The 21,651-nt window shown below is 40.8% G+C and overlaps 2 protein-coding genes across 2 annotated transcripts in view; both read right to left on the reverse strand.

Annotated features, from left to right (window-relative positions):
• The window catches only part of LOC110368149 (mucin-19-like), a 34,642-nt gene extending 20,990 nt beyond the window's left edge, over positions 1-13,652 (reverse strand). Inside the window, exons 1-14 of the mRNA XM_036148848.1 lie at positions 13,636-13,652; positions 8,636-8,736; positions 8,085-8,129; positions 7,764-7,989; positions 6,465-6,594; positions 4,511-4,571; positions 2,535-2,620; positions 2,115-2,310; positions 1,872-1,997; positions 1,647-1,767; positions 675-810; positions 486-563; positions 320-389; positions 91-228 (exon numbers count right to left, since the gene is read on the reverse strand). Coding sequence (XP_036004741.1) covers positions 91-228; positions 320-389; positions 486-563; positions 675-810; positions 1,647-1,767; positions 1,872-1,997; positions 2,115-2,310; positions 2,535-2,620; positions 4,511-4,571; positions 6,465-6,594; positions 7,764-7,989; positions 8,085-8,129; positions 8,636-8,696 — 1,474 coding nt within the window. The 5' untranslated portion in view covers positions 8,697-8,736; positions 13,636-13,652. The remainder of the gene's footprint in view (positions 1-90; positions 229-319; positions 390-485; positions 564-674; positions 811-1,646; positions 1,768-1,871; positions 1,998-2,114; positions 2,311-2,534; positions 2,621-4,510; positions 4,572-6,464; positions 6,595-7,763; positions 7,990-8,084; positions 8,130-8,635; positions 8,737-13,635) is intronic.
• A 5,495-nt stretch (positions 13,653-19,147) lies between these two features.
• Positions 19,148-20,316, reverse strand: LOC118566552. The gene is made up of 2 exons (XM_036148851.1): positions 19,582-20,316; positions 19,148-19,292 (listed from the first exon to the last, which is right to left on the reverse strand). The coding sequence occupies exons 1-2, from the start codon at positions 20,243-20,245 to the stop codon at positions 19,273-19,275; spliced, it is 684 nt and encodes a 227-aa protein (XP_036004744.1). The 5' UTR covers positions 20,246-20,316; the 3' UTR covers positions 19,148-19,272.
• Between the last annotated feature and the right edge of the window lie 1,335 nt (positions 20,317-21,651).

The following is a 21,651-nucleotide window of genomic DNA, read 5'->3' on the forward strand; positions in this document are numbered from 1 at the left end:
GCACATGACATACCTCATACCTATTTTTTGAATGTTTTAGACATTTATGGAAATTTAGCTGGTAACAGAAATGTGTATTTTGCTCCCAACCTGAGATCTGGCCATTGAGCTGTTTTGGTGGAGTGATGGACAGCAGGATTTCAGGAAACACGTGGACTTGAAGCTTCAAACCAAAGGTGGTATGAACTTGAATGTACATTGAAGACTGCCAGAAAATGAGCACTGAATCTGGGATAAGACAAAGATTAGCAGGAGATGTCATTGCTGGAGAGGCTAAGTACTCTGGATGTATTATATGGTTAGTTTCTGTCCGTCTTACCAGACTCATAGAGCTCAGTAATCTCTCGGTCTCCAACTTTAACCTTGCCTAATGTGAATGTATACATTTCCTGGAAATTTAGGTACAGCATGTATAAATATAAGTTGCTTTACATGGACCTTTTAAAAACTGATGTCCTGAGGCAGTTGCATCACAGTGTCCATACCTGGAAAAGCTGCACATACACAGCTTTCAAAGAAGCTTCCGTTTGCGAAAACTCAATTTTGATGGACCAGTTTAGGCCCTGCAAGAGAGTCAGAGATGTTTGTGCAATTTAGTTTAAATCAGCCAACAATACTGAAAAACTGAGGATGGGGTGTGTGTGTGTGTGTGGGGGGGGGGGGGGGCCCTTTACCTGTGATGCTATGTATGTACATTTACCAGGAACTCCATACCGTTTGCCATCATATGTTGTGACAAACTGTCCTTCAATGAGACATCTGGCCTGGCAGGAGTTTTCAGAGCATTGCCACCTCCCGCTATCACACTGGCTGAGACCAGAAATCATAAAGTCAATGGAAAAATACAATAGGGTGTTTTTAATTTAAAATTATTTTTTGGTAGAACAGCTTGATTGGGTATATATTGTGAATTCTTTATTATTAGTGAATACAATTTGCATTTCACTGCATCTTATGTCTACGTGGAAAAAGAATAGTTTCAAAAAGGGAGATCAGGGATAAGATTGAGGGATCAAAAGGATTTAATACCAAATCTATCAAGAAAAGTATGACATACATATTTTTTAATTCTTACTCTATTCAGCATTCACACTGAGAAAAGCTGTTATGGTCAAATGTAGCACTCTGCAGGCATGGGAGTTGCTAGGAATTTTTAAAAGGACCACATTGTATTTATTCTAAAGAGCAGAGTGCAGGATATCTTGCACACAAACGGGCACAAGATTTGGATTCAGCGATGTTCCTTCTCTGGTCTTCCACAACCATGTGACTGCAAAAAAGGCTATATCTTTTAGCACCTTTGCTCGTATCCAAGAGCAGCAGATATACAACTACCATATCAATATCGACCACAAAATTATAACTTTTTCCTCAATATTGGATTTCTAGTGTGCCTTTGGACATAATACTGAGAAGCAAATAGATAATCCACTCATGCAAATAATTGCAATAAACCATCCATGGCCATCTTTCTGACAGAGGAGTTAAACAAATTATCACAAAACTTGCTGCTGAGCAAAGGCCCTCTCCTAAAAACCATTGGAAAGACCTGAAAACAGCAGGTACAAACTAGAAAGGTTCTAAATTGAGCTGGCGTTGTGAGGAGTACCGATGCTCCATGGTGCCCAGATTTCCGGTCCACTCACCATGTTTGACAGTTGGTGGTGCGAATGTCTCCTGTAGAGTAGATCTGATTAATAAACACACAGGGGCAACCGTGGAGACCCATGCACTGTTGTTCGTCAGCGTGATCATTCAGCACCTTATCTGCAAATACAGGTAAAAACGTTGAAGAACAAGACACCGAACGGCGACTAAATGACAAACATGGATACCGATGTGTTGTGTGGCTTGAGTTGACGGTTTCTCACCTGCAGGACAGACACAGGAGCTGGTGTTCTCCACGCCGGGTAATCTGGGGTCTGGGTTTGAGCATGTGGGCACAAAGGGAGAACCCTCCTCTATGTAAACCAGGTCTCCAGGACACGTCGGTGTAGCTGCAGTCGCCAACATAAGCAGACAGAATCCTCACAGGGTTATTAAACTCAGATGACAAGGTATATTCGGGTGATATGGTTCCTCGTTTCAGGTGCGTTCATGGAGTGATCACCTACCACAGTTGGTTATAGCTCTCCAGTGGTTCCAAATGTAACTTCTTTTTCCACACATCAGCGCAATCTCTTTGAAGAAAGCACACATGACGTCGCTGCTGCCTTCGTAGGAGTAAGCGTTCTCGTCACAGAGGGAGATGTATTTAGGCGTTTGGAACGTCATACAGTCTATTGTTTGTGAGAAGAACTGCCTGCAGAGCTGCAAATGTGACCAGAGGAACCAGAAATCAGCTTTCATAGCAGCATTTTATTCAGTGTGCATGAGTTTGGGGCCTAAGTTTGCAAGATTAAATGCGAAACAAAGAGACTGTTTGTCATGCAAAATGGAAACAGAATATTCTTCAATATTTTAAAACAGCAACTCTTATGCTGTAAGAGGTTTACTTTGCCTTGGCTTGAACTGCAACAATAAATGCAATTTACCGGATTGAAGCGAGGCCGGAGGTCCTGAACGTGGCAAGTGACGTCAGCAATCAAACACTTTCTCACCAGCTCCTGGAGGTTTCTCACTTGAATGAAAATGTGCATTATCAGGGTCATGAGCAAACATCGGAACACATTTTGCATTATAAGCTTTTCTTGAGATGAATCCAGGTTTATATTAATTAGGGTTAATATAAATTTTATTTAACTTTTTATGAAATAATTTACTAAGAACAATACTCTAAGCATGGCAGAGTTGTTGGTGCTAGGTTTGCTGGGTGTTTCAGGAGCTGATGATCTGAACGCACAACTTGTCGAAGGCTAATTCGGCTATGAACTGTAAACCGAGGCTACTATTCACACAGCCTCATGAATATTGGAAAAAAAACAGATTAGAAAAACACTGCCTGATCCACCGAGTCTTAATTCCAGATGAAACATTCAGATGGTAGAGTCAACATGTGGCACAAATAACATGAAAGCATGGGGAGGGGGATATTCGGCTGGCAAATCTGACCCACTTGGAACCCATTGTTTAAACACCACCTTCTTCCTGAGCATTATTATTAACCATCTCCATCCCTTTACGACCAGACTGAACCCTTTATGACATGTTGGAATTACCCATCAGCCAAGGGGTTCAAACCATCTCAAGATGATTTATTGAACAAAACAATTAGTTCAGTGCACCCCAGTGGGCTCCAAAGTCACCAGATCCCAAACCAAGAGAACACATTTAAATTGGCTTGCATCATATATGTTACCTGACTCCACCAGATAGATTTGCTCCGCATATCCATCTGGAAACCTTCCGTTGAAGTAATTTTGGGAAGGGGCGAAAATACTGCTTAGCTGATTGGCCTATGTTGGTGATAGACGGGCCAAATAAACCAATCAGATCAACGAAGCATATGACGTCTTCGTCAACATGCTTCGTCGTCGCTCTGTTACGAGTGACGACGAAAACACAACCACAAGCCAAGCTACTCTTGCTGCTGCAGGTAAAGGCTCGTTAGCTCAGCAGAGAAATACTGATAAATCTTGCCGATAGAACTTGCTCGATAGCCACGCTAACGCTAGTTTCATCAGCTGAAGCTGCCATGTTCTTTAGACTGAACTGACGCGCTTCTCGTTGCGTCACACCTCAACCCGCCTCAAAGCCAACGCTGATTGGACGTTCGTTTGGTGAACGGCTCCAAATTTTCTTTAACGGAAAGTAGCCAGACTGATCTGCGAGTGAAACCTTGAAAGCTCGCGAGATCAGGATGGTCTCACGAGGCTATCATAGATGTGCAGCTGTAAAATCTGCAGCAATTGTACTATACTTTTAATCCAATACAAACCAAAAAAAAACTGAGGAATGTCTGACACCTTCTTGTGTCTAAAAACCATGAGGAATTAAAGCGGTTCTGGGGGCATAAGGAGTACTAGAAAGGAGGATTTAATGGGTACCTTGAATGTATGAAGTAGTAGAACATTTACATACATTTGTTGAAAAACACCCCACTTTTGATTAAGAAGATTGAAGTCAATAATATCTTGTAAAAGTATTGGGTTTGAAAGCCTTTGATCACCAATAAAGATTAGTGATTTTTGGATCACTGGAATTAGATATATTGCCTATGTTTACTAGCATATCATGTTTTATAGTTCAATGCCAAATCAGATTAAAGGACATCTTGAAATCTTATCAATTCTGTTGGACACAAAGCGGTAGTTTCCTTATAATAGTTTCCATAGATAAGTACGTACTACATAAAAGCTTTGAAACCTTCTTATATATATTTATTTAAAGTCCGTCAAACTGTGCTTACAATGGGGTTTTACATCAACTCAACACGTCTCGCATCATAGAAGCAAAATAAAAAGAAATGCTCAAGATTGTTGCACATTATAGTATCTATGTAGCTCCATTAAAAACAAAGAGTTAATTGCTTGTTGTGTTATGCAAGCAATATTAGAACAAAATATCATACCTGAATTTTGTATTGAACAGAGTCCACTCAGGTCAGAACTCAGCTCCTGCTCCAGCTCAACCTTCATAATAAATAAAAAAAAAGAGAGACTTTAGCGGTTGTGCATTAGAAGATCGGTGTGTTTTACGTACACTATAAAACATAAAACAGGTTAATGCAAACTTACAGAAATAAAAGCAAAATACATAGTCTTCCTCATCACTAATTACCACTCCAAAAAAAACCTTAGCAAAATGCTGATGCAATTTTTAAAGAATATGTATCACAGATGTCAATAGAATAACAAGGTGAGAAGGCACCTGCTGTCTTAAAGAAGCCATTTTTGTTGTAAAGCAACCTTGAAAGATAAGCTCCATCCCCAAAGAAATTTAAGTGAATTTTGATAAAATGTAGTTGCCATAGAAATAACCAAAAACATGGTTACATCTCAGACACCTTTCAGCTCAGTGACATTGTTAAAATAGCAACATTTGTGACAGCTCATTTGAAAAACCTTATATTAAATGGAATGAGATTTTTTTTCTGAACGTTAACTTTTAAGATCTTTGTTTAGATCAAATATGACCTGTTTTGACAAATGGGCAGGAAAAGGCCAATTTTCAGTTTAGCTTTCTGAGCAAAATGAAGACAAGGACTATTCAAGCTTGAATAACTTCAAAATTTAAAAAAACAGTGTATGGAGAAATATTAAGAAACTACATTAGCAAAAGGTGTCTTTAATTATTATAAACAAATTGTACAAGCTAACCCAATTCTTTATTATCTCAAAGTGAGAAAATCTCACGAAACTGATTAGACTATTGCCAACCTGTCAACCACAGGAGAGGGAGGGCTAACAATTGTATATTGCTATTTAAAAACTGCACATAATCCCTTTGCAGTCACTGAGTTGACACTTAGGTCACATGAACCCAAAGTAGAGTGCGCAACCACTTGGTAGTTTTACAGCAGGAAGATCCAAAACCAAAATGGTCCAGGTTTTGTAATGGCCCACTCAAAGTCCAGGCCTCAAACCAAATAAGATTGTGCATTTTATGAGAGCTGTCCATAAATGGAAAGTGATAGAACTCAGTGAGATGAACCAACATTTTAAACAAAAGCCGTACAAAATTTCCCAACATCAAAGACCACGAAAGATGATTGCTTCATATTATTGGTGCAGAGGCAAGCTCTTAAAAATAGCTGCGATATTTTGAGTCATTTAGCCTGTCATAAGAGAGAGAAAAATTTAATCCCCTTTTTTTTTTAAGTCATATTTTTATCAATCATAATGTCATCAGAAAAACAGAATCTCTTCAGTCAAAGGCTTCTTCAGATTGGTGGTAAAATGGATAGCTACAGGAGATCTTTCCTGTCTATAGCCATCACCATTTAAAATAACTCCTTGACAAAATGAGTTACATCAACATTTAATTCCCCTTTGGGAAAAATAAGGTAGCTTTGAATTTTAATACAATACTTTTTCTAAATGCCACAGTTCCAAACTATTTATTCAGCGTGCTAAATATTTAGTTGGTAAGCTAAATATCTAGCACCAAACTAAATATTCTACCTAATATTTAGTTTGCTAAAAATTTAGCTTGCTAACTAAATATTTGGGCAAGCAAAATATCCAGTTTATAAACTAGATATTTAGCTTGCTAATTAAATGTTTAGTTTGGAACTGTGACATTTATAAATGTATGAATAATATGGTGAAAATATGACTTTGAAACCCCCCCCCCCCCCCCATTTTATTTTTCCAATGACAGGCTTACCCAAAACATTGCTGTTACTTTTGACTGTGTAATTTTACAAACGGCACCCCATAGCAACAACTGCTTTAGCATTTAAACTTATCTTTTTGTGAAATATATTGCACAATATATGTGCACAACCATTTAGCCACCAGCTGAGGATAATATATTGTATGGCGTGATCATCTGTGTCCATATGAGTTTAAAGTTGCTCTCACCCAAACACTGTCAAGTCCTCCCACCACAGTGTGCCAGGTGACGGTCAGAGGGAGTAATGAACTCTTCAGCCTGGTGTAGATGCCATACTGAAATATGTGCTGGTAAGTGTGGTCATATGGAAGAGAAATACTGTCAAAAGAAACAAACAAAAAAAACATAAAAGAGCAGAAGTGTTGGTATAGAGTCAACTTTCATAAAAATAAGATTAAAAATGAATTCTGGTCAAACATTACACATCCCAAAGGTGACCTTGGAGAGCATGATGGTCTTAATGCACACCCTAAGACCAATAATTTGTTATGACCAAAGCTAATAAGCTACCTCGTCTTATGTCAAAAGTATTAAGAGTTCCTGGTGAAGACTCATCCACCCATAGCTCAATACTGTAAAAGGCCATAGGATTTCCCCTTTGTTGGTTCCTTGGAGACCTGTCCTGTCTTTTTTACAATGGTTCTTCAACTACAACTAATTAATGGGTAATTTAAGATGTTGTTGGGTGATTCAGTGTCTCTAAAGTCACTGACCCATCTACCCATCTTGTGGGTCAATTGGGTCATCAGGGCCATATTATCACCTGCGAGTTATTTAGTAACCAAGATGAGAGATGCTTTAGGTGTGTGTACTGTTGCAAATGTAAAAGTAATCCTAAAGGTGACTCAAGACTCCTTTTTAATGTCTAATCAACCCAAACATTGATATCAATGTGGATTGATGTGGATTTTATTTTCTTACCCCGTTATGGTAACTGCATGTAAGGACAGAGGATTTGGTAAAATTAAGTAAAGCACATATCCAGCTTTGTTTTTATTGCTGCTTGTATAAAATTAAGTGTGAAGATACACAAGAATAATAATAATAGGCATTTTTACACATTGTAATATGCTCTTTAAAGGAGAAAGCACATTGGTAGTGCCATGCATCTCATCAACTGATGCTTGCCTTTGGAACACATTGGACAATTCATGCTGATGTGCACCAAGACAGAACTGATTACTGACTCTTAAGCACGGACAGTTTTAACAGAAGCATTAACACCTCTGACAAAGACACGTTTGAAAAAGATCTTTGGCTGCCATTCCATTAAAATGTCCACCGCAGACTCTACCAGTGTGGATTGTTTAACAGTAAAGCAACAGAGGGGTATTTTTTTTTTTATGTGCAAATCTTCACCAAGGGTTCTGATTAATATGGAGGACATTATAATTTTTGAGCAGAAAACCCTGGAGAATATTTGACCAGACTTCAACTTCATATTGCAGAATAATAAGGCATAGCCTGAGCAGATAATGGGGTCAAACCTGTTCTTCTCGACCCGGATGGTTCCATTCTGCACAACGGTCTTGACCTTGTTGATGATGATCTCGATTAGATCCAGCAAACCATTTTGCCCGCGCCGTATGCTGATGTCACATTCAACCCGGTTGTGGGTGAAGCGGGCGAAGGTGAACGGACAGTTGGAGCGCACGTAGAAAGGTGAACTTCGGAAAGCCTGGACGACACCACTGCCATATGTCTTGCAAGTATCTGATCACAGTGGTGGAGGTGGGGTGTTTAAAGCAAACAATACATATATAATCACCTGGGCTTCATGAAAAACAATAAATCATAACGATACTTACATTTCAGAGACTCTGTTGTTCCCCCGGATTCACCTACTCCAAAGACTACAGGATAAAAACTCAATGAGAGCAGATAGCAGTACATACTGATCATAGATTAATAGTGACAATGATAAAATCTAAATAGATAAATTTCTTTGATACTACAGAACACTTTTCAAAAGTTACCAGTGTTAGAAAAATGGATATCTGAAGATATATGAAAATAGCTACTAAAAACAAGGAGTATAAATCTCAGCTCCAACAAATGTGCTTTAACATTAACTTGAGTTAATTTAAGAAATACAGTGGCAAAACTCCTTAAAACCCCAACTTTCTCCAATATATATATATATATATATATATATATATATATATATATATATATATATATATATATATATATATATATATATATATATATATATATATATATATATATATATATATATATATATATAAAATCTAGTATCTAAAGTGGATAAATTGAATGCATCTGGCAAAGAACTACATAAACAGGAATCACAGGTAAACATTCAGGGTCTTGATAGAGTGAAAACATAAATGCTTACTTATGCCTTTACATGAAGCTGAGAAAAAGCAGAGTGCTAGCATCCATCTCCATACGTCCATGGCACCTGATGCTTCTTCGCTGCAGGGGAGCACAGGGCACCTGACAAAACCAGTCATCTGCAAGGTTAATATATACTGTCTCCATGCCTTCACTACCTAAATCAACGCCCCTCACACATGAACGTGTGCATCCATGCCCTAATCTATAGTTGAACTTCTAGCCATGAAGTAACCAGGAACCTCGACTTAAAGTAACAAAATCAAAAACACAGATGATCCAACGTGCTGAAATACTAGTTTAATATTAAAGTATATGCTGATGTTATTTTTTTTTCATACTTTCCTGGAGAATGTCAGTGGGGAGGAGAGACTGATCCCACAACTTGGCAGAGAAAGCTATTATGGATGCATCTATTGATTAATTTGAGACTTGATAAAAATGAGCAACTCATAAATAATTAAACTCATAAATCACATAAAATCATTGTATCTTTTCCCATGAATACTGTGATTTTTTAAGAAATTCCCAACCTCATCTCTACTAGGTAACATATTAAGCTCAGTGTCGTTAAGAAAGAGAGATCCTAACTTTTGGCAAACACTGGCCAGCCATGCAATGTCCTGCAGAGTAACAAAAGACAAACATAATTGACAAAGGGGGATATAATAAGGCTTGTTCAGGGGACATGAACCAGGATGTAGTTAATTATTGTTCAGTGTCATTGGGGTGTGGAATGAAAAGACCATTAGGTTGGGGGAAAAAAAAAAGTGTTATCGTAAAGCCTGGATAGAGTTTACTACATTTCTGTTTTCAGGTATCATAAATAGATAAGCAGGTGTGCAACACAAAAGCAAAAAAAAAAGGGTTATTGTGTCGTTGCCCCACTGGTGCCTGAACACCAACTTCAATTTCAAGTCTTTTGCAGGCTCTAAAAAGTATTTTTGCTAAAATGGCCTTACTGTATATTTAGCTCTATCCATCTTTTGATCATGTCTAATAAGGGGGAAAAAAATTTTTCCAACAGCTTGATGCTGCCCCAACCAAGTTTTCTCATAGGAATAGGGTGCTCAAGACTGTGTAGGGCTTGTTTTCCTCAACACCTGTTGAAAGAAGTTCATTTTTTTGATTTCATCACACCTTCTTCAACATCCATCCATCTTCTTCCGCTTATCCGGGGTCGGGTCGCGGGGGTAGCAGCTTCAGTAGGGAGGCCCAGACGTCCCTCTCCCCAGCCACTTGGGCCAGCTCCTCCGGGGGAATCCCAAGGCGTTCCCAGGCCAGCCGGGAGACATAGTCCCTCCAGCGTGTCCTGGGTCTTCCCCTGGGCCTCCTCCCGGTGGGACGTGCCTGGAACACCTCACCAGAGAGGCGTCCAGGAGGCATCCTGACCAGATGCCCGAGCCACCTCAACCCGCTCCTCTCGACGTGGAGGAGCAGCGGCTCTACTCTGAGTCCTCCTTGGATGACTGAGCTCCTCACCCTATCTCTAAGGGAGAGCCCAGACACACTATGGAGAAAACTCATTTCGGCCGCTTGTATCCGGGATCTCGTTCTCTCGGTCACGACCCAAAGCTTGTAACCATAGATGAGGGTAGGAACGTAGATTGACTGGTAAATCGAGAGCTTCACCTTTTGGCTCAGCTCTCTCTTCACCACAACGGATCGGTACCTTCTTCAACATGTTTGGTGTTTCTCCCACATAGCTTAGGCAAATTGCAACCAGAATTCCTATGGATTTTAAAACAATGGTGTTCTTTTAACCTCCAATCCAGATTATGTGGGTTATGTCTCAAAGAGATTATCCCACCTCAGCTATATGGCAAATGGACTAAAGTTATGTAGCACTTTTCTAGTCATACTGATCATTCAAAATGCTTTACCTTATAGCCATATTCACCTTCTCGCACGCATACATTCCCAAACCAATATGCAGATTGGGTGGAAGTTTGGAGTTACATTGAAAGGTGGCAGGAGAAAGCTGGAATCAAACCTAGAGTGTCTACTGACTGACCTGTGGATCTCTGCAGCTCCTCCAAAGTTACACAAAAAAAAAAAAAAAAAAAAAACTTCTGCTAGTCTATAAATCACTGAATGGCTTAGCACTAAAATACATTACATCAGTGTATCAATCCCCCAGACCACTCAGGTCTCCGGGCTCAAATCTACTCTGCATATCCAGAACCAGAACCAAATATGGAGAAGTAGCATTTAGTTCCTATGCTCCACTTATCTGGAACAAACTGCCAGAAAACTAAAAGTGCTGAAACCCTGAGTCCCTTTAAATAAAAAAAAAAGGTTAAAAACCTATTTGCTTAGAGTTCCCTTTAAATGTTAACGTTCAATTCAATTTTATTTATATAGCGCCAAATCATGAAACATGTCATCTCAAGGCACTTTACAAAATCAAGTTCAATCATATTATACAGATTGGGTCAGATTATACAGATTGGTCAAAAATGTCCTATATAAGGAAACCAGTTGATTGCATCAAAGTCCCGACAAGCAGCATTCACTCCTGGGGAACCGTAGAGCCACAGGGAGAGTCGTCTGCATTGTACATGGCTTTGCTGCAATCCCTCATACTGAGCAAGCATGAAGCGACAGTGGGAAGAAAAACTCCCCATTAACGGGAAGGAAAACCTCCGGCAGAGCCGGGCTCAGTATGAACGGTCATCTGCCTCGACCGACAGGGGTTACAGAAGACAGAGCAGAGACAACAAGAGAGACAAAAAAAAGCACAGAAGCACACATTGATCTAGTAATCTGTTCTACATTAGATGGTAGTAGCGGATGAGCCGTCTTCTCTGGATGATGTCACAATTAACAGGACGCCAGACCAGGTGTACCTACTATGAAGAAAAAGAGAGAGAGCAAAAAGTTAAAAGCTGAAATGAAGACAGTCATTTCAATGTAATACAATGCAAAACTGGAGAACAGTAGACTGAACAGTAGAAATCAGTAGAGAGAGAAAATTAGACCCTGATGTCCTCCAGCAGCCTAAGCCTATATCAGCATAACTATAGAGGTAGCTCAGGGTATGAGCCACTCTAACTATAAGCTTTGTCAAAAAGGAAAGTTTTAAGATTAGTCTTAAAAGTAGACAGGGTGTCTGCCTCACGGACCAAAACTGGGAGTTGGTTCCACAGGAGAGGAGCCTGATAGCTAAAGGATCTGCCTCCCATTCTACTTTTAGAGACTCTAGGAACCACCAGCAGACCTGCAGTCTGAGAGCGAAGTGCTCTGTTAGGAACATATGGGGTAATCAGAGCTCTGATATATGATGGAGCTTGATTATTAAGGGCTTTATACGTTAGAAGGAGAATTTTAAATTCTATTCTTGATTTAACAGGAAGCCAATGAAGGGAAGCTAAAACTGGAGAAATATGATCCCTCGTGTTGATTTTCATCAGAACTCTTGCCGCAGCATTTTGGATCAGCTGAAGACTTCGAACTGCATTTTGTGGACTTCCTGATAGTAAAGAATTACAATAGTCCAGCCTTGAAGTAACAAATGCATGGACTAGTTTTTCAGCATCACCCCTGGACAGAATGTTTCTAATTTTGGCAATCAGAACTACAACAATTCAAATTGTTGTAGTTCTGAAACTTCATTAGATTAAGTTCGTAGTCCAATTTATCTTGACCTACTGCTACTATTCCACTGCAATGTACTTTTCTCTATATATTTTCTTTTATGTTCTGTTCATGTACAGCACTTGGAATTGTCTTGTTACTGAAATGTGCTCTACAAATAAACTTACAACTCTGTTGCTAACCTCGGTTTTGTACCTTTGAATGATGCTGTTCATTAATGTTCAACAAATCCCTGAGATCTTTACAGAACATATTTGATTATTAAAACAATTCTATATTTGTAAGGAAACAACGTAATAATATGAATAAAACACATCACATATACAGTACGCACATGCATCACATTCTGACAGACTTTGGTCTTGACATGGTCCAAATGCAATGTTTATGACTATGAAGCTGTTTTGATGAACAGTTTTGTCTAGATTTGTGTCAATAGATGTCCAATGAATGGTCTTTAACTGTAATGATCTTTCTAACAAAAACTCAGTAATCCTTGGAGTATAGGGAGAGATCCAAGACTAAGTAATCAATTCATCAGAGGCTGTTTTCAGGCATAATGACCTTCCAAATTTTCAGGCTGTCCATTGAATTCAGCAACATGTATGAAACTGAAACCTTCTGGGGTTGTTGGTCAAAGATTAAACAATGGCTGGTGTTTTTCATCTTTTGTTGCTTGACAGGTCTGCTTTAAAAGACCAGCTTCAGTGATTTTTCTTAAATGTGCGTTATACAAGACCGACTGAGCATTCCACATTAGCACAGGATGTTTTACTACATCAAGAACTGAGGGGATTTCCTAAACCCGCCACCTTATCTTCAAATCACCACATTTCTTTACTTTGAAAGCAGTAAACTTCATGTTCAAGTAAGACACCAGGTCAGACAGGTGACGATTTCATAAAGACTGACCTACATGTGGCTGGTCAAGGGGCATTGACCATGACACCTGACCCTACCCTTCACCCCTTTCTTCGAATTCATAGCAGTAAAACCATTAAACCATTTTCATACAACCAGTTGCATCACAATGTACTTTCCAGAGGTCAAAAGTGACAAACATAAAACAAATAGTAAAAAACACACACTAGAGATGTCAAAGTAAACAAACAAAAAAAGCGATAAAATGGAATCTATACATAAAGCAATCAATTTTAGAATACGAGGAACTAAGAAAATGCTGTCATGTAGACAACGAGGAAACACTAGGACAAAAATAGCAAAGTATAAAGCAAAAATGCATTTCATAAATGGAAGTGATAGCGATGCATTTTTAAAGATGTGTTAAATAGGGTAAAAATACATTTTAAAGATTTGGGGTTCCAGAAAATGTATAATAATGTATTATTTAAAAATGAAGAAAACATGGTGCAACGGTGAACATCCGAGCAGTGGCCAGCCTACCAAACGTATTCCAAGACTGCTTTGACAACTCATCTAGAAGGCCTTGAAAGCTACCATAAAACACATTGGAAGCAGAACAGGCTTGACTTAAGTTCAAGTCAGACTTCTCGATTCAACAACAGCACAAAGACTGAGCAAAATTGCTATCCATGGAATGCATTCAGGGTGAAAACCAAAGTGTGCATCCCATTACATTTGGCATAAACCCAACACAGCATTTCCAACAAATTCACCCCACCAGCAGTAATATATAGTTGTGGAAGTGGTGGGGCTGCTTTGGTGGGTCTGAACTTTTTAGAAATTACTGTGATTAATGAGTCCCCTAAACTTAGCACCTGGTTGAGCCACCATTGGCGGCAACAGCTGCCATCAAACGTTTGGATTTAGTGGCTTTAACATTTCTGTGGAGGAGTGGTGGCCCATCCTTCTTTGGTGATCAAACATTTTTCTTCAGCAAAGAAGTTAAGGTAATATGGTTCCATATAGATTTTTATTTTGTCATAGAAGCGGCCTTTAAAGGCACTACTATGTTTAGTGTAATATGCGTTTCTGATTTTTATGTTACATGTGGGGTTTAAATTGGCCAATATGCATCTAAAACATTAATAGAAGCTGTAGTTTAAATGAGAGAGGCCTTTTATAGGGCGCCGCATGGAGCGCGTTTGTGGGAGCCTTCTACTCCATTCATTCTCCGTTTTTTTGCCACTCAAAACATAATCAAATATTTGACTTTTAAACTTAAATTAAGAAAACTTAACCTGGATCTCTAAGAACAACTCTGAAATGATAGTAAAATATAAATTAAGCTCATGTCTGAAATTACCATTTTGAAAAACCTGTCCTCTTTGTTTCCCCTTTTCTCTCAGTTTTCAATTATGTCTTTTTTCCCCCTCCTCGCCCTCCTCTATCCCATCACTGCCACTACTCTATAGCCACTGATTTGAGCTTGTTAACCATCACAAATTGGGTTGTTTGCTTAACTAGCGAGCTGATAAAAAAAAAGAGGCTGATTTTGCACAAAGTGGGAGAAATATTAAATTTTGTACTACAACTTTGTGCTCGTTGAATAAGTGGTTTGATAAACGACTTACTCACTTTTACACTCTCCTTACCGATTAGTGTGGCGTCGCGCTGTCAACGCGGAGCTGCACAGAGTAACTGCCGCTAGCCCCGCCCCTTGAAAAAGGCATGCGGACCAAACCACTTTGTGGGATAGCAGGGGTGTGTCAAGTTAAACAAGTTGCAAGTTTGACAGTTTCCAATGTCCACTTGCCTGGAGTGCTGTTAACATAATTTCAAGCGCTCCTTGGCTATTTCCCTTCTCATGCCAAACACCGCATCTAGAAATAACCCTATAGACAGGAGTTGGACAATGAAACTGAAACACCTCTCATTTTAGTGTGGGAGGTTTCATGGCTAAATTGGACCAGCCTGGTGGCCAATCATTAATTGCATTGACAGTATGTCTCAAATGTTTGAGATTATGGACATGGTGGTATGAATTGCTTGCAATACACAGTGTATTGTTTGTTGATTTCATTTACAGTTAGGTTTAAAAAGCTGGTTGAAAATGCAAAAACATTCAAGGGAATCCATTGTCACTTTTGTTAACTCGTGTGCATTTTATCTTTGCAGGTTATCAACCTACTCGCACGATAGTGAGCTTTGTCTGAATTCAAAAAGAAAAGACAAATAGAGAAATTGGAACGGAGTTGAGTTGTCCCAGCGTCCTTTTGGTTGTGGCTAGGCCTTTGAAGTTTGTGCTAGAGCGTGAGAATCTAAAGCAGTGTCAAGATCTTTTAATGATTAGGAAACTCGATTTACGTTTATGATGTAGATCATTTGAGTTGTACTTTTATTTAAAAAAAATATTACAATAATATTTTTAAAGAAATCATCTACAATGATTTGTCGGGTAGCCATCTTTTTAGATATCAAAATAAGTCAAAATATGGAGTAATTTTGTGTCATATTTCATGTCATATGACAATATTCCTCCTACTGCATGATGACCAGGAATGCGCCATTTTTACTTTTGTTATATAGAACTGTGGCATTATTCTTGTCTTTTATGTTAGTTCGTTGTTGTTTATTTGGAAAGTAAAAATGAAGGTTTAATAAAAACTGAAACGACAAAAAAAAAAAAAAACATTCTCCTTCAGGAATTGTGCTATGAGGCAGAATTCATGGTTCCATCAATAATGACAGGTTGTCCAAGTCCTCAAGCAGCTAAGCTGCCTCACACCATCACACTACCATCACCATGTCTGACTACTGGTGTGATGTCTTAACTTATTTTTTTACAAAATGCTGTGTCGGTTTTACAGCAGATGAAATTAATATAGTCTACAAAGATCCTCTTTTGTCTCAATAGTTGACGGGATATTCTAGATCAGATGGATGTCATTTTTACACAGCCTCGTTCTTATTGTTGAACTCTGGCCTTCATTATGACAAGTGAGACCTTTAGATGTTTTTCTGGATTGTTTTCTGACTTCCCAAATGGATCATTGAGACGTTCTTGAGGTATTTTTGGTAGGTCACTATTCCTGGAAGAGTTTACCTCTGTCTCGTGTGCTGTCCATTTGTGGATTATGCTTTTCTCTATGACATGACGCATCCTTGACCCTGAATCAAGGCCACAAGCCAAAATGTGTCGGTCAGCAAATAAAAAGTTGTTTCCCAGTACTTCAAGCGTTCCAGATGTTTCACCCTCTTCATGCACCTTGGGAGTCAGTGAAGTTGTTTCAGAAACCTTTAGATCTCTGCATATGATGGATCTCCCACAGTCTTCAATTTCTTTAGATGAGGGCTTGATGTGCTTCTTGTCAAGTACCTCACGTTGTCAGGCAGGATCAATTTAAGTTGTTTCTTAAAAAACAGAACGAGTCTGTGAGGGGGAATCCACCACTGCAATCAACAATTCTTGATTCAGATAATTCTAAAAACGTGTTTATTTATTTAATGTGTTCATGGGAATTTTGATTAAATGATCTCACTATGAAAAATTCTCTTACTAATTATTTATTTATTGTTCCTCCGTAGGTTGCTCGGTGCACCTTGAGCCTGTAAGAACAGCTTTACTGAAACTTGCATGTGTGATACTCGGTCGGTCCTGTAGGGGGAGGCAGAGTTCTGATTTTTAACAACGGCGGTCTGACGCTCGGTGGAAAGTGGATTGAACCCTGTTTGCGTTGAATTACAGCAGCGTCACTTTTACGGGCAATGAAGTAAAACCCATGATTGTCAAAAGGAAAGTGGAAAAAAAACAGCGAAAGGGTTCAACCTTATTGTTTCACGGTACGGCAGAGACGCACAAATGGCTAATCAAGCTGACACAGCCGCTATATTCAGCGTGTAATCTTATTGATTCAGCTGAAAAAGCATCCGTCTTAATCCTGGCCGCAAATGACCCCATCGTCTCCACACCACGTTTCCAAAACAATACTTCCTTGCGTCATGCCTACGCTGGTGGTGACGAACTGGTCCACTACACTCCTACCTCACCTTTCCTCCCCACTCCGCTCCAACTCACCCATCGGGAGCACGGAGATGCTCAGCCGTGTCGGAGACAACGCAGAGGAACAACTTTACTCCTTCTGCACTTCAGAGCGCTTTTAAATATTCACGTTGATTTATCTTTAAGGTTGAGGGAGGAGGGCTTTTTTTCTCTCCCCTCTGCAGGTTGAGTGTGTGTGTTTTTGTTTTTTTTTTTTTGTTTTGTTTTAACCTCAGAGATAACTCAGCGATAATGGGCTCTTCGGGCGCAGGGTGTGCATCCTGCTGGCCAGCTTCTTCTTCACAGTTGGAGGGATTATGCTGAGCACCGCTCCCGGGAAGGAGGCGCTCCTGGCGGGGAGGCTGATCGTCGGAGTGGGCTTAAGTAAGATGCCTTTTGTAATATCAAAGCGACAGTTCAGATGGACAGGAAGAAACAACGGTCATCAACTTTAGTACGGTGACCACCTGCTAATAAGCCCAAAGGGGGACAAGGGGTATGTTCTGAGGGACAAAGTGGGACACTGCTTGGCGCGGCGGTGCCCCCACCTCACGGGCAGACTCACTGATAGTGGTTTACACATTTCTAGCACATACCACCTTACATTGTATATTAAAGGTATACTATGCAACCGGGGTTGATTTTCCAGCGAGGCTCCCCCAAGAGGGCGAAAGTAAAAGTGCACTGTCGTAAAGATGCTCAGCTGTTCTGGTTCCTCCGTCAAGCCAGGCGCGGTTGTTTTGAGCTTAGCAGACAGGCGAACGCAACGAAAAGTGGAAAAAACGGCAGTACAAACAATGAATAATACAGTGAAGGTATGAACATCAAGCTTCTTGCAGCGCTATCTTGGCGAGGCGGTCGCCGCCGCCTCGCCAACCCGCGACCGCCGCCGCCTCGCCAGTTTTATTATTATTATTATTATTATTATTATTATTATTTTTTTTTTTTTATGTTGGCGAGACGCTACCGCCACCGCCTCGCCAAGCCGCAGCCGCCGCCGCCGCGGTAGCGTCTCGCCAACATAAAAAAAGATAATAATAATAATAATAATAATAATAATAAAACTCGATATGCTTGCATGTTTATTTGACGTTAAACTTTGCACCGCTGAGCGGAGCGGAGCGGGGGGGGGGGGGAACAAACTTTGCACCGCTGACCGGCTGAGCAGAGCGGCGCGCATATCGAGTTAGTTTTATTTTTTTATTATTATTTTTTTGGAATGTCGGCGAGGCGGTAGCGTGAGGGAAACCCTACAATGTTACTTACAATCGCATCAGCAGAAACGCGAGGTCCGCGTCAGCCTTGCAGCCTTCTATGTTCACCCGTGTACGACTCCTCTCTCTGTCCAGAGCCCTTTTCCTCTTTCTTGCCTGCTCCAACGTGGGCTTTCGCTGTTTTCTCGCTGGTTCCGCCATGATAACTGCACAAATATCGCCACTGCGCTACCAACGAGCACACCTTTCACTGGGGGCGTGTAGCAGTTCTCGCCGTAAAGCAAGACCGACTCTCGTGATGCACACGAGACTTCTGAGCCTGTGTGTGCGGGCCGACTGCTCCTGCAATTGCAAGTGCGGTATTTCCCCCACAGACCACCAGGGCGGCCGAGAAAACCTTAGTTCAACCTGAAATGACTCATTTAACCATCCAAAACGGTATGGAACATATTAATTAACTGAAAAATGTTGCATAGTATGCCTTTAATAATGCCCTATTCCCATAAACATGTGTAATTGCTGATGTATGCTCATGAATAGGCCAACCATTGTGTATTTCTTTCTAAAAAAAGATTCATAATACTTTAAACATTCAATGAACAGATGCACTTCCAATTCCGATTTACTTTAGCTATTTAATTTTATTTATTTTTCATTACAATTTATTCACTTCAAATAAATTATAATTTTAAATTAAAGGATTAACAGGAATTGTAGTTGCTCTACACCACAGGAACTGTAAAAAAAAAAAAAAAGTCTTAACTCACGACTCCAGAGGTTCACAGAACGAGAAGGGGGATGAAGGATGGTGAACTTGGATGTTGGTAAAGGCAGGCGCTGAAAGAAAAAAAAACTGTTCAGTGTTCTGGGGACACCTTTAGGACTTTGGGGTCACCTTTAGGACTTTGGGGTCACCTTTAGGACTCAAACCTTTTCACCAGCATCTGAATCAAATAAGAAAGAAAGATAAGAGACAGAATTAATTTATGATAGGCTTCCAAATGGTTTTCCATTATAGACAGAGGAGTGCAAACCCATCACCATCACAAGGTGACAACAATACAAAAAGGTGCCAAGATACAATCCTATACAAAACAATGACATATTTTGACCTAAAAGGCTACTGTTTCCCAAAAGTGACACATTTGCACCCCTGTAGACAGCCCACCAATGTTCAAAATCAATCAAACTTCATCTTAAACAAATGGGGTCTTACACATCTAAGTTTCTTACCTTCAGGTTTCTTCTTGAAGTTGTATTTCTTGTTGGAGCGTGCAGCTTTGAGGAGAACCTTCTCTTTCACTACATAAGTGTAAAAGTCCTTGCAACTGAATGTGAAGTTGCTCTTCACCTGAATTTCTGACTTGATGAGGTTTACCGAACATCTGTTCCTTGTGTCCGTCCAGCATCCTGTCATCAGTGAAAAGACCCTCTCCACTGAAGCATTGGTGATTGGTACACTCAAGAGGAAAGAAGCTAATGCTGTCATGTTTGGTGTGTGTGTGTGCTTGAGTAAGGTGGCCCACTTCTCCACAACTGAAGCTCCAGACTGCACGATGGCCTGTTGGTGCGGCAGAACGACACAATACTCATCATATAGCGCATCCATGTCCAGCTTCTTGCTTAGCTGCAGGACCTCTACAGCTTCACAGAGATGGGAGAAGTTAAATGGGCTTTTCTTTAGTGCCAGGCTAGCCAATTTCTTCTGGTAGTTGGAGTCTGAGAAGTCATAGCGCTGCTCCAGGTAGGTGAGGGAGGACTGGTAGAAGTTGCACATGTCCTCTCTGAGCACAGCTGCCCATCTGTCTGGAAACTGCTGGAGGAGTACACCCGTCTGGGCCCCAAAGAAACCATCACTCTGTCGTTGCTGTAGCTTGGTTTTTAGGGTGAACATCATATCGTAGAGCTCACAGACAGTTCCATCTTCTCGCTCCAGCACCAGCACAGTGTCATGGAAAATCTTCAGCGCATTGCTGAAGAAGGACAGGTAAACCTAAAAGACGTAAGGAGAGTCAATGATCCTGTGTGCTGACACTGTTTGCATTATCATAATTTCTCTAATCCCTGTTTCATGTAATAATACTTAGATGGAAAAAAAGTTGAGTGCAATTAAAATTAATTACCTGTAGATCAAGGGGGTTGCCCTCACCATCCTGGTCATCCTTGAACAGCCGCCATAGTGACTTTGGGCACTCGTCCTCTCCCAAAGAGAGAAAGTAGGTCTTGATAGGAGCCCAGCTGTCGTGAAGCCTCTTCACTGCAGGCCACAAGCTCAGCCATCTTGTGGGCACATGTCTAAGCAGGGACTGGTACTCTGTCTCCACAAAGGTGTGAATTTATTTAAGTTCCTCAATGCGTTTGGCAGATGAGGAGAAGTGGCTAAAGGTCTTGTTGACGACATTTTCGATGTCGATATGTAGCCGATCTCCTGCGTGTTTTGCACTGTTGTGAACGATGTGGGCCACACAGTTTGCCTTCAAAATGCAATTGTTGTTCTCTTTCAGTTTCTGGAAGACAGAGTTGTATCTCCCGTAATTCACACTAGCATTGTCAGCGGAATACACAGATATCATGTCTAGTCCCAGTCCGTTTTCCTCCAGCTTGGTAACTATCTGGTTGTAGATCGCGGCAGATGTTTCATCACTGTCATCATAGAAATCAAGGACCTTCCTCTGTACTCCGATGTCTGGCGTCCAGTAACGCACTGACAGTGGGAAGAGCTTGGTGGTCCCACGATTGGAGCCATCTGAAGCCACTGAGAAGAATGGTGTGTGGGCTGTGGAGACACACACACAGATGGGAACCCGCCGGGGCTTAGGGAAGAGAACACCGGGGCGTGAGGGAAACGCCGGGGCACAAGGGGAGCAGGAACATCTAAAACGCCAGGGAACAAGAACGGAGGGCGTACTAACGCGCCGGGGAGCCGAGGGCATCCTAAGATGCCAGGGAACCAAGAGTCAGAGGGTGTCCTAACACACCGAGGAACCGAGAACAAAGGGCGTCCTAACACGCCGGGGAACCGGGAACAAAGGGCGTCCTAACACGCCGGGGATCCGAGAGCAAAAGGGCGTCCTAACACGCCGGGGATCCGAGAACAAAAGGGCGTCCTAACACGCCGGGGAACCGAGAACAGAGGGCGTCCTAACACGCCGGGGAACCGAGAACAGAGGGCGTCCTAACACACCGGGGAACCGAGAACAGAGGGCGTCCCAACACACACCAGGGGAGGCCTGAAATCTAAAAAACCAGGATACAAAGGCGTTCTAACACGCCGGGGAACCAAGAGGTCTAAATTCAAGAAGA

Source organism: Fundulus heteroclitus, chromosome 17 (genome assembly GCF_011125445.2).
Source record: "Fundulus heteroclitus isolate FHET01 chromosome 17, MU-UCD_Fhet_4.1, whole genome shotgun sequence".
NCBI classification, from domain to species: domain Eukaryota; kingdom Metazoa; phylum Chordata; class Actinopteri; order Cyprinodontiformes; family Fundulidae; genus Fundulus; species Fundulus heteroclitus.